This window comes from Hyperoodon ampullatus, assembly GCF_949752795.1.
Source record: "Hyperoodon ampullatus genome assembly, chromosome: 20".
Classification (NCBI taxonomy): domain Eukaryota; kingdom Metazoa; phylum Chordata; class Mammalia; order Artiodactyla; family Ziphiidae; genus Hyperoodon; species Hyperoodon ampullatus.
The window spans coordinates 27,303,658-27,315,785 of NC_136933.1; the positions used below are offsets into that span (position 1 = coordinate 27,303,658).

Here is a 12,128-nt window from a genome sequence, read left to right on the forward strand (position 1 = left end):
AATTCCCAGGTTTAAGGGAAAGCTCTTCATTTAAAAATAAATAGGGAGACGGATGCTCTATGCCTGAATCCCAGTCCCAGTGAGTCCCTCCACAAGGGCAGCTGCCTTGATATCAAATACTTTTTGATATAAAATACTGTCCCTCCAACTTCACATCACTTATTGGTACTTCTCAATTTTGTTTCTGGAAATGTGATTTTCCTGAGGCTAAAGGTGTACACAGAACCCTTCTCAGACTCTCAGACCAGCTACATTCATTCTTGCCATGAATTAATCCACTGGCTTCTGATATGCATGTGCTGTGCGTTTAGTGCCTCAAGCTAGCAGTCTTGCATCTAATCCCTGTTGGTTGGTCCAGAGATGCTGGAAAAGCTGAGGAGCCACATCCAGGGGGAGAAGATGCTTGTCCAATCCAATAACAGCATTATTATGTTATCATCATGTAACAAATGTTTGAAAGGAATTTAAAAGTGCATCTTTGAGCTCAAAAGTGGCTCAAGGAGATCACCATTACGTTACTGATAATCTGCACAGAGACCCAGTGACGGAAGGCATGTCCATACCAATGCAAAGGGGAGACGGGTAGTTCCAACGACGAACAGTCCCTGGCATACAGGAGATGTGGGAACGGCCCTGTTCAAGAGAAAATGAAATAAAACTCACATAACTGAACATAGAGTATTTAAGGCTTAAATGTTTGTGAGAACATCTGTACTTTCTTTGGTTTTCCCTTTTTGAATTAATTACAAATGCAAAAAAATCAGAACTCATGAAATCTACTAATGTGTGTTAATGAATCTCATATTTGGAATTAAAATAGAAAAAGAAATCCATAATCACTGTGTTTCTTGTCACTGAAATCAAAATCTTGTAATGTCCCCTTCAGCGGTCTTTATTTCTGCCAGGATGCTTCCCTAATGCTTACAATGTTGAACTGAATTGGTCAAAGTCTTTTTTGTAATCATCAAAAGTTACAGCTTTTGGTCTGAGAGGCTGAAAATGATTAGGAAATACTAGGTATTGATCTGAAGGGTGACATGTCAAAGGTAAGTAATCTGCTCATACAAAGGTTAACTTTCACGGTTGCCTACGGTTCAAGTGCAACTCACATGACCTTTACGGTTCAGCAAAGAACTGGGTCAGTTCTTCCTTTATTGGAGAAAAAGGAAGACTTAATATTCATTTTATTATCAGACAGCCTCACAGCTGTCAAATTAACGTGTCTGCGATGAAATTAATCCTCATCATTCAGGGTCTCCTTATCCTCTAAATATATAAAGTTTTCAACTTTCAACCTTCAAAAAAATCTGTCCTATTATTACTCTTTTAAAAATTAAACAGCAGCAGGTTAAATTCTCAGTGTTTCGTGCTAAAATCTCTTTTAAGATGAAAGAGAAGGTAGTGAACGGGCACCTCTGTGTGCAGACTATTTATTTTTACTTTTTTCCTTATTGTGACGTGGTGGTTTTATGTGCCATGCATACTTATCTTGTGAATTTCCATTTGCCAAACAAAACTGGCATAGAGGCAGTTGAAAAACAAATATTTAATTCATGTTAAATAATCCCAGCCATATTGGGAACGCATCAAACAAGAATTTGCACTAAGGCAGTTATCAATGACAAACCGATTCCCCAAGCTTTGGAAGGTTTCATACTCAATTCACGTGCCACAAAAACTCATTTTCTCCTACTTCCTAATATTCTTAAAAGTTGTTACAGTAAAGGAAGACTACACTTATACTTAAAGAAGACATGCAGGATAATGCTTTTCCTGCCAAATTTCATGCTCTGTATCTCCTCATTCTCTGACCTATTACGTTATCTTTAATAAATTTCTTTCTCAATTTTGGACAAACATAAAGTACAAAAGCCTTTAAAGATATTTATGGAAGACTACCAATAAAATGGTCATTTATTACCAATCTAGGTCACATTCTGCTATTGATTTCAGCAAAGACATTTCATATTAGTGATTCCAGCTGAAATTTTTATAATGGATCCAAAACAAGACAGGAATCTGTGTATTTATTTACTAGCTTCAAATGGGAATTGTCATTTTTCATCTTTTAAAAGAACAGTAAAACAAATCTAGAGAGAAGGAAATCATTTATCATTCAGATATCCGGGACTGACATTTGATGTATCCTGTCTCTGCCATTTTATGCCTGAATCTCACTAGGCAGATGCATTTATAGACATTTGTATGTAAACCATAAAAGGAACAATTCTTTTCATGAATAATATGTAATTTATGCATGCTGTCATTCCAAATATACTAATGCGTTACCAAAATTCCCAGTTGTTAGCAACTTTTTAGAAAAGTCCAGAATCCTTTTTAACTCATGTGAATGAGAGACAGTCACAGCTTGTAAATTCAATGCTTGAAACTGTTATAAAGAAAAATAAATCTTAGTTTGCATTTGAAAACCAGAGCTAAGTGGCCTGACTGGACTCTACAGATGTGTCTGCAGGCTTTTATCTCTAAGCAGCATATTAAACAATTCATTGTAAGAAATGTCTTTACTAAATAACCCTTTCTAGTTTCTTCTCTGAGGGCTATAGAAGTCTTCCTTATAAAAGGATGCTGACAGTAACTGCAAAGTGCTGTCATAAACGTGTAGAAAGATGAACACACGTGAGTGAGAGAAAGTGTTAACGTGTGGGGATTCGGGAGAGGAGAGAGACAACGTGATATTTACATGGTTTAAGTCAATTTATAAAGAAGTAAAAAAACCCAAAAAGCATAAAAACGGCTTGTCAGTATAGAGTAAGGTATTCCACTAAATGAAACCCCTGGGATGTGACTTATAATTCTTTCTGCTGTAACACGTGAAACAGGAAGTTTCTGTCTTAAAGAATCAGTTAAAACGGCCTCGACGTGCTTGGTTAAAAGCTTGTTTCCATGGAAGAAGTTTTGGCAAAGCTTCTTCAGTAACTCCTGTTCTACTTTCCAAGTCTCTGTCCATGTTTCTGCAGAGTCAAAGCAATTACTGTGATACCCACCAAGATCTATGAACGCAGGTTGTAGGCTGTTTTGATGAAGGTGGCTTTATATGCCGATGCTTGTTTATAATAATAGCTATACTGGCTTTTGTTTGCTGAAGTGTGTTAGGTGTTTTACTGGTATTTTCTCAAACTTAAGACCCACGCTGATTTCTGCAGGTGGTCCCTCCAGATGTGCCAGCTCGTCTGCCCACCCCCTCCTCTCAGGCACTGGCTCACTCCCCTTCCCCATTAGGGAAAGATGCGCCCCCAGTGCCACACCATGAGGTTGACTGAGAGCAACACAGGCTCTGCACGTGAAGCACTTGGCGGGCAGGCCATCAGCTTCCAGCGTTTGCTGCTGCTGCTCTAACTGGTCTCAGTTCTGCAAGATATTTACCCCAGCACACAGAAATGGGACTATAAGCAATGCTGTCACTTCACTGCCGTATCTGTGAAACTTCTTTCTGATGAGTACTCCAGGTTTTATTTAAGTCACTTACAGAATACAACTAAAAATAATGTTCTTGAAACACCTTCAGCTTCAGTGTTGTAATAAACATACAGCAAAAAGTACTCTATTACCTGAATTAACTGAAGTGTAGAAACCTAAGTAGGCTTAAATATGTTTGTTGGACTTTGGAATATACATGTTTAGATTTCAGTATTCATTGTTGGTAGGGAGAATTATATGTGGTATGCTAGAGGACACAGATAAACTGTTCTGGGAGTATGCTTATTTGTGGCTAACCCAGAAAACAAATAACAGAAACATGACTCATGTTGCTACACATTGGTTTGTAAAATGTGTATTAAAACTTTACATAAACAAATTTAATTAAAAAAATAAAAGACTATAAAACCTTCTGCTTAACATTTCTTGAAAAGCACTTAACCCTATTATTTGAGCACCATATTTACCTGGCACACAACTAGGCACTTGAAGATTTACTGAACTAAATCATAAGAACAGTCTGCAATGCAGGACAAGCATGGGATTCAGAGCCAACCCAATAATCGGGTTGCCAGGAGAGGACTGTTGAGGAGACTGTGTCAATGCTTTGTCCCTTAGAATTTTATCTAGTTATTGGGAGAATATACATTTTGAAATAAAAGTATTATGAAAATAATATGCTCAACCTTAAAAGGATGCTTTATCATTTAGAAGCTATTTCTGCATCATCATTAAATTTACCTGTATGCATGGTTTAATATGACTACTTTGATTCACAAACTGAATGAGAGAAACTAGATTAGGTCTCTGGGTGCAAATCTAGGGCATTGTCTTTAAGTGAGCTGGCTGAGGATTACCATGCTGAGACCCTCTACTACCAAAAGCTCAAATAAAAAAAAAAAAATACCTGCAGCGTGTACCCAGGCTCACACTGAAAGGACAGCACATCGTTCACCATGTATCGGTCTCCTGTTTTGATGCTGTTGCTGGGAAGGGCTGGCTCTTGGCAAGCAGCAAGACCTACGGCTGGGGAAACGTAAAGAAAAACACTTACAAGCTATGTAAAATGAACAATATTCTTATCATTTGAATAGCAAAAGAGTGTTTTCCTATTGCTCTCCTCCTACAGAAATGAACAAAAACCCTCTCTCTTGTTTGTCTACCAAGAAGACATTAACTTTCAATCAGCTTGAGCTAAATCTTAAATATTAATTTATTTCATTTCCACTGTGTAAAGAAATTTCTTTAAAGAATAAAATCTGTTACTTCCACATTTAGTGTAAAACACTCCAATTCCAATGCATACACATTTTAAAAGGTCTTTAAGGAAACTTTCCTATTATATGCAAATCCCCATGATATGGCTCTCTTGCTTTTTGTTTTTCTAGCCTACTTAGCAGTCTTTTTCAAAAATTTTAAGTGTGAATCCGGGAATTCTATCCTTCTGGAAAAACATAATATGAGAACAAATATTTTATATTCAATCTCTCTCTTTCTCATTTAAAGACAACAACAAAAAATTCTCATGAAGTTTGTTCTTTAGGTAAAAAGGACCAATGTTTACAGGCCCTAAAGCTGTAACCAGGCACTTTCCTAGATGGAATTGCCTTTAGTTAAGACACTAACAAAATTTTTAAAAGTGCATCATATAATATTGGAATTCAGCTTAGAATATCAGATCAATGAATGCCAAGGACCATTTAACATTGATACTTATTTGTATAAACCCTTATCACATGAATAATCAAAATATGTAGCTGTGGTATTTTATAGAATCAAAAATGTATTTGAAATGGTGCTAAAGATTTGGTGATTGCTAATAATCTTCCATGATTCTAGTACATCTTCTTCTCACATCCCAAGTTACCAAGCACTAACAGGTTATCCAGGGTGAGAAATGGGAGAGAAGGACTTCTTCAGAGCAGACCAGCTTAAAATCCTTCATGTGCCCTTGGACTGAGACTTTGGTTCTTGTTCTTTTCATTAACATGAAGGAACTAATCAGATTAACTAACTGACTGGAACTCTAAGTAATGGGGCGGGGCTGGGGGAGGGGACGACTGTTCTTCCAGGACATGAAGGCTGGTCTATGCAGCCACACAACTGTGGGTCCCAGTGCACAATGAGGACACGTGCTGCCTGCCCTGCCCTCAGGACTGGGTCCACACCTGTGGGCACCCACTGCAGCTGGCACATCTCCTCTGCTCGTGTGCATGCTTCACTGTCCCCATCAGACTTCAAGGTCAGAGATGAAATTATTAAGAATTTCCAGATGGGCAACAGCATGCAAGGGCTGCCTCTGAGAGCAGGAGCTGGTGTCACTCCGTGCAGTGCCAACTCACGAGGCAGCCTTGGGGTCTGGACAGGCAGCACCTGGAGAAATCAAGGGACAGGCAGTCCCTTGGAGACAAGGGACAAGTACTGTTTGCCAGTCACTCTCCTGGCTGCATCACATTGCTCTAATCCTCACAAGAACCTTAATGTAGACTCCGGTGTCTGACAATAAGGTCAAGGCAGAGCAAAGTGAGATGGGCAGGCCGAGGTTCCCAGGTGCAGGTGTGCAGACCCACCTGCCCACCTGGGTGAGGTAACAGTTTCCTCCACTGCCCTGCTTTTCAAAGTATGGTAAGTGTAGGAGCCTGTAAGAGATGCACACTTTGGGTATCCCAGAACTATTGGACCAGAATCTGCCTGTTAACACCATCCCTGGTGATTCTTATGCATTACAGTTTGAGAATCACCAGTTTGCTCACTTTACCCTGAAACCTGAGAGGATGAAACAGAGAGAAGAGTCTTTATTTCCCATCATCAGTGAGATTGTTCATTTGAGAACATGATGCTATAGAAATTACACTGGATGGGCACCACTGTATATAAATGGGATAATTTCAAGCCATGAAACACATGGATTCTGTCTGGGATGAGCAGGTGTGAGGTGTAGCATGTTTTTCTAAGCTGAAATAGATTTTCCTTAAATGTCTATACACTAAAAACTATAAAACACCACATGCATTAATTAAGTGATGACATTTTTTATTCCTAGTACAGAATTTTAAGCCATTTGGGGTTTTTCATAGATGATAAAATTGCTAAATATGGAAAAATACCATCACTTACACCTTTAACTTTTTTTATTGATATAAATCTAATTTATCTCCCTCTCCTTTATAACTTTAGAAAATAAACTGCAACTAATTTCAATTTCACCTTTTTTTCCCATTACAGATTGGCATGAACTCCTACTGTATATCATTTATTTTTTATTTGACCCTAAAAAAATACATTTAAAATACTTTTGCCATAAAATTTCTAACTACAATTTAGAATACTAAAAAGATAAAGATACTTCATGATTTTGAAACACATGATAAACATGCATTTTTTTGTCCAATATTTAGAGCAGGATAAGCAGGACCTTTGTAAATATAGTTAAAATAAGTTCGAACATTTTGTTTTTCAACTTATCATTGTCGTCATTTCAACTGCCATTGTGTATAGTTTTCAAACTTCACAATTCAAAAAAAATATGTTGTTCTAACTGGACAGCTTAAAACAATAATGAATATAATAATCAAAGAAAGAGGAAAGCAGACCAAATGGACAGATCAATAGAGTTGGATTATTTGGCAGCTGCAAAGAGGTCGAAGGACAGGTATGTAGAAACATGAGCATTAGGTACATGACAGGTCATCATAAACACTATAGGGAATACAGTGGCTACTCCTTCATTTCGAAATGAAAAAATTTGTCGAGTATATTGTTCATTGTAACCAATTAAAGAACCATTCCTTTGCATAAGCACACCCTAAGACAGAAGTGTTGTTCACAATCTCTGTAAACCCATAATCCAAAAATTGTATTAAAGGTCAGACAATGTGCTGGAAAACAGGTGAAAGAAATCACAACTTCACCTATGGAGACCTGATGGGAGGATGACAATAGATGAAGTAAATGTCAAATGTCATGATCACATAGATCTAAACCTACATGTGTCACCCTGCACACTCAGACTTCTATACAACATTGTTCAATGTCCAAACATCTTCTTGACATCAAAGAGGAGCTGTAAAGAAAGCCCCTTTAATTAAGAAAAAGTATCTGAAGAAAATAAACTACCTTTTTATTCATTGTCTAAGAAGTTTAGTGTATATGTGGAGTTAAAAATATTTTCCCTTACCTGTCAACTGTTGGCTGGTTCAGTCCACATAATAAATGTTATTCTATTCCTTCGATTTAATAGATTATAAGGTCTCATTAAAGCATAGGGATTGTGTGTCCAGTGTCAAGAGAAGCAATCCCATGAATTTGGGGGGAAGTAGAATTTTTAAATGTGATTGAAGTTATTATTAGTTTAAAACAGACTGTTATAACTTTAAGACATTTTATGTAATTGCAGTTGTAACCACAATGAAAACATCTATTTAATACACACAAAGAGAAGTTATGTCACTACAAAAAAATCAATGAGACAAAAAATAAAATGGAGTAAGAGGAAAATAGAGACAAAAATGCTAAAAGACATACAGAAAACAAAGACACAGATTGGCAGAATGGATTAAAAAAAAGTTCCGGGCATATGCTATCTACCATTTACTCATTTTAGATCTAAGTACACACGTAGTCTGAAAGTGAAAGGATTGAAAAAGATATTTCATGCAAAAAGGAACCTAAAGACATCAGGGATGGCCATACTTAGAATAGATTTTAAAATAAAAACTGTCACAAGAGACAAAGAAGGACATTATATATATAATAATAAAAGGGTCAATTCACCAAGGAGATATAACAATAATAAATATATATGCACCTGACACTGGAACTGCCAAATAAGTGAAGCAAACACTGACAGACCTGAAGGGAGAAATAGACACAAACACAAGAATAGTATGAACCTTCAATATCCCACTTTCAGTTATGGATAGAACAGCCAGACAGAAGATAAGGGACAGAAGACTTGAACAACACTAAAGCCCATTTAGACCTAAGAGATATATACAGAATACTCCACTCAAAAAAGCAGAACACATATTCTTCTCTGGTGTACATGGAACATTCTCCAAGACAGGCCACATGTTAGGCCATAAAACACGTCTAAACAAATTTTAAAAAATTGAAATCACACAAAGTATTTTCATCAATCACTTTAGAATGAAACAAGAAATCAATAGCAGAGGGAAAAAAGGAAAATCCACAAATAGGTGGAAATTAAAGAACTCAATCTTAAACTCAACCAATAGGTCAAGGAACAAATCACAAGAGAATTTAGCAAATATCTGGAGACATGAAAACAAAAACACAACATATAAAAACTTACAGGATGCAGTAAAAGCAGTACTAAAAGGGAAGTTTATAGTTGTTAATGCTTACATTATAAAAGAAAAATGATCTCAAATAAACAACCTAACTTTATACCTCAAGGAACTAGAAAAAGAACAAACTAAACCAAAAGTTAGCATAAGGAAGAAAATAATAAAGATTAGAGGAGAAGTCAATAAAATAGAGAATATGAAACAATGGAAAACATCAACAAGACCAAAAGTACTTTTTAAAAAATATCAACAAAATCAACAAACCCTTAGATAGACTGAGAAGAATGTTTTAAAAGACTCAAATAATTAAATTTAGAAATTAAAGGCATTTAGAAAAACTATGAACACTTGTACACCAATGAAATGGATAACCTAGAAGAAATGGATAAATCCCAAGAAATATACAACCTACCAAGTATCATGAAGAAATAACAATTCCGAACAGACCTATCATTAGTAAGGACGCCCAAACCCATGGGCCTTCTTACTTCATCCTTGTCCACACTCTGCATCCATCAGCAGACCTGTCAGTTCTACCTACCATGTGCATCTCACATCCTTGTTTCTCCTGCATCCCACCTCCTCTGAGCCACAGAACTGAGCTTCCTCTGAGCCTGTTGACAACTGCAACATCTGTTTATCCTATGAGGATACCCCCTCTCTTGTCACTGTCCAAGTGGGTCTCTACTCAGCAACCTAATCGATCTGGTTGAAGGATAAATCAGATGGTGTTACTTCCCTGATGGAAACTGTTCAATGTCTTCCAACTGTTCTCAGGATAAAATCCTGGGCTACAAGGGGGGGAACATTCTCACTCTGGCTCACTCTTTCAATTTTGCTTCCTGCCTCTCTTCTGACTGTCCACAAGGCTCCCTCTAGTCTAGACACTTTTTTTTTTTTGGCTTCATGAGTACAATAGGTGCCTTTCTACCTGGGGTACCCCTTGATAGTTTCCTTTGACTACATTTCCCTTAAGTCTTTTTGTGGTTGAATAATGTCCATTGTTTCATCCTTCCTTCAATAAATATTGTCAATGAAAAATAGAGCACCACAGTTACTTTGCACCTCAGAATACTGCTTATTTGCTTCAAGGTGCTTAACACAATCTATAACCATCATGGTGTTTCCTTATATATTATGCCCCCACCACTAGAATATAAATTCTGCATAAGCAGAGACCACATATGGTTGTCTCATCATGATTCTATCTATGGAGGCTAGAGGCTAGAGTAGGCATATAACAGATGCTCCAATAAATGGGGATGAATGCAGCGACATCCACAATTTATTTTCGGGGGACAGGGATGAGGGGGCAATCATCACCAAGAGGAGATGAGTCTCAAATAAGTTAAATAAGTTACAAGGGTGGATGCACCAAGTGACAACTGATAATTTGAAACCAAACTCCGTTTCATGCGGGCAACTCTCTGAGTAATGGGCAGAGTGAGTAGCAGCAGAATTTCTTTAATGATTGACGATCCTCTCAAGCAGCAACCAGAGACTAGCTGATAAATACAGAGTTAATGTTGGGACCCACCTCTTAAATCAGTGGCAGGGACAGTAGGTGATGGTCCGAAAGAAGAGTTTAGGATTAAGCGTCAGTTCTGTACACTCCACCCTTCCCCGTCCCAAATCCATTAATGCCTGAAATTCCAAAGACTATCAAAGGACAACAGGAAAACTGTACTCCAATCCCTTTATTTTAGAAGAGAGTCAACTAAAGAACCCAGGGATTAAGTAGTTTATATTGCACCTTTCACTTAAATTTAATACTTGTTAAAATGCCAAAACATCATTGTTAGGAGAAAAGTTTTAATCATTACCAGTTTTTTGTATGTATTATATTCAACCCCAAATAAATCTGGGATTCTCTTGTTACCCACCAAACAAAGTTCTGTTACTACTGAATGCCCAGAACAGTCTTGTAAGAGAGACTTCACATTACCAGAAGGGTCTCTGGAACATTCTGTGATGTTAGGTAGAAGTCAAGATATACAAGCCTTTAAACTCTTCCATGGTCCTTGGTGCAATTAGAACTTGGTATGAAATGAGGAAGACATGAATTATCAATTGATGTTAATGAAAGCAATTTTAATAGGAGGCAGGAGTTGAAAGGGTCTCAGGAGATTCTTTGAAATAAAAGCACTTAGATAAATTTTATGGATCAACACATGATTGATATAGAGTTAAATACAAGAAGATAACTTTATTACACCCCTGAATGGACACGGTTTACAGGATGCCCACTCTGGTGGAGGTACAGCGCTGTCTTCCGTGGATGCACAAGATGAAATCTCCATAAATGCACCCAGGGGTATATGAGGTGTTATCTTGTCCAACCTTTCATTTCCTGTGGTTTTTACTCATGCCCGCCATTCAAGTTGAGAAACCTTACTAGTATTATTAATATAGTATTAAAGTGTCATTAAAACATGCATTAATAATTTGCATGCATTTATAAGGATTACTGTAATTGTAGAAGGCTATTTCAAGCTGTCAGTATTCAACTACGATAGTATCTCACTAAAAATGTGCAGTACTTTTCATTTCAAAAACTTAAGGCATTTTCCAGAATTTTAATCCTCATTACATACTTCCTTCTGAGTGCCTGTTTTGAAATGAGTCCACAAAGGAAATGAAATGTAGTACTTATATGATCACTGAAAACAAACAGAATGCAAGTATTTTAAAAGCACATCCATAATAAACATAGCTTTATAGTGATAATATTCTGTTGACCATCAGCTCAGACCCCTGCAGGAATTAATGCAGTTCACTATACTATGTTCTCACCATTATATCAAAAACTGACACATGATTGTCATATAAAGTTCACTTCTGAATTTTCTAGAAAACCATTTTTGAATACAACTTCAATTTTAAATTATAAGTACTTTTCAGAATACAGACAAGCAAGAAACTTATCTCTTTTAATTACTGCATTTTCTTTTTTTTAAAGATAATTAAATAAATTCTATTTCCTTTTTTCGCTTTTATTGCCAGAAATTTAAAGTTAAATTTAGTGCCTAACAATGCCAATTATTTTAATATAGGGGGCTAGTATACTTATATTTTTCTCTTTAGTTGCCTTTTAAAATTTTCTTTTAATAATTTCTTTGTTGTATACTTACTTTTTTTTTTTTTTTCCTTTTTGTGTGGTATGTGGGCCTCTCACTGCTGTGGCCTCTCCCATTGCGGAGCACAGGCTCCGGACGTGCAGGCTCAGCGGCCATGGCTGATGGGTCCAGCCACTCCACGGCATGTGGGATCTTCCTGGACCGGGGCACGAACCCGTGTCCCCTGCATCGGCAGGCGGACTCTCAACCACTGCGCCACCAGGGAAGCCCTATACTTACTTTTAAGTTGCACCAAATACTTGAA

General features: G+C 37.1%; 1 protein-coding gene across 1 annotated transcript in view; it reads right to left on the reverse strand.

Moving 5' to 3' along the window:
- The window catches only part of CSMD1 (CUB and Sushi multiple domains 1), a gene marked incomplete at its 3' end in the record, with an annotated part of 1,679,169 nt that overhangs the window by 156,652 nt on the left and 1,510,389 nt on the right, over nt 1-12,128 (reverse strand). Inside the window, exons 45-46 of the mRNA XM_079726547.1 lie at nt 4,346-4,464; nt 564-633 (exon numbers count right to left, since the gene is read on the reverse strand). Of these exons, the coding sequence (XP_079582673.1) occupies nt 564-633; nt 4,346-4,464 (189 nt within the window). The remainder of the gene's footprint in view (nt 1-563; nt 634-4,345; nt 4,465-12,128) is intronic.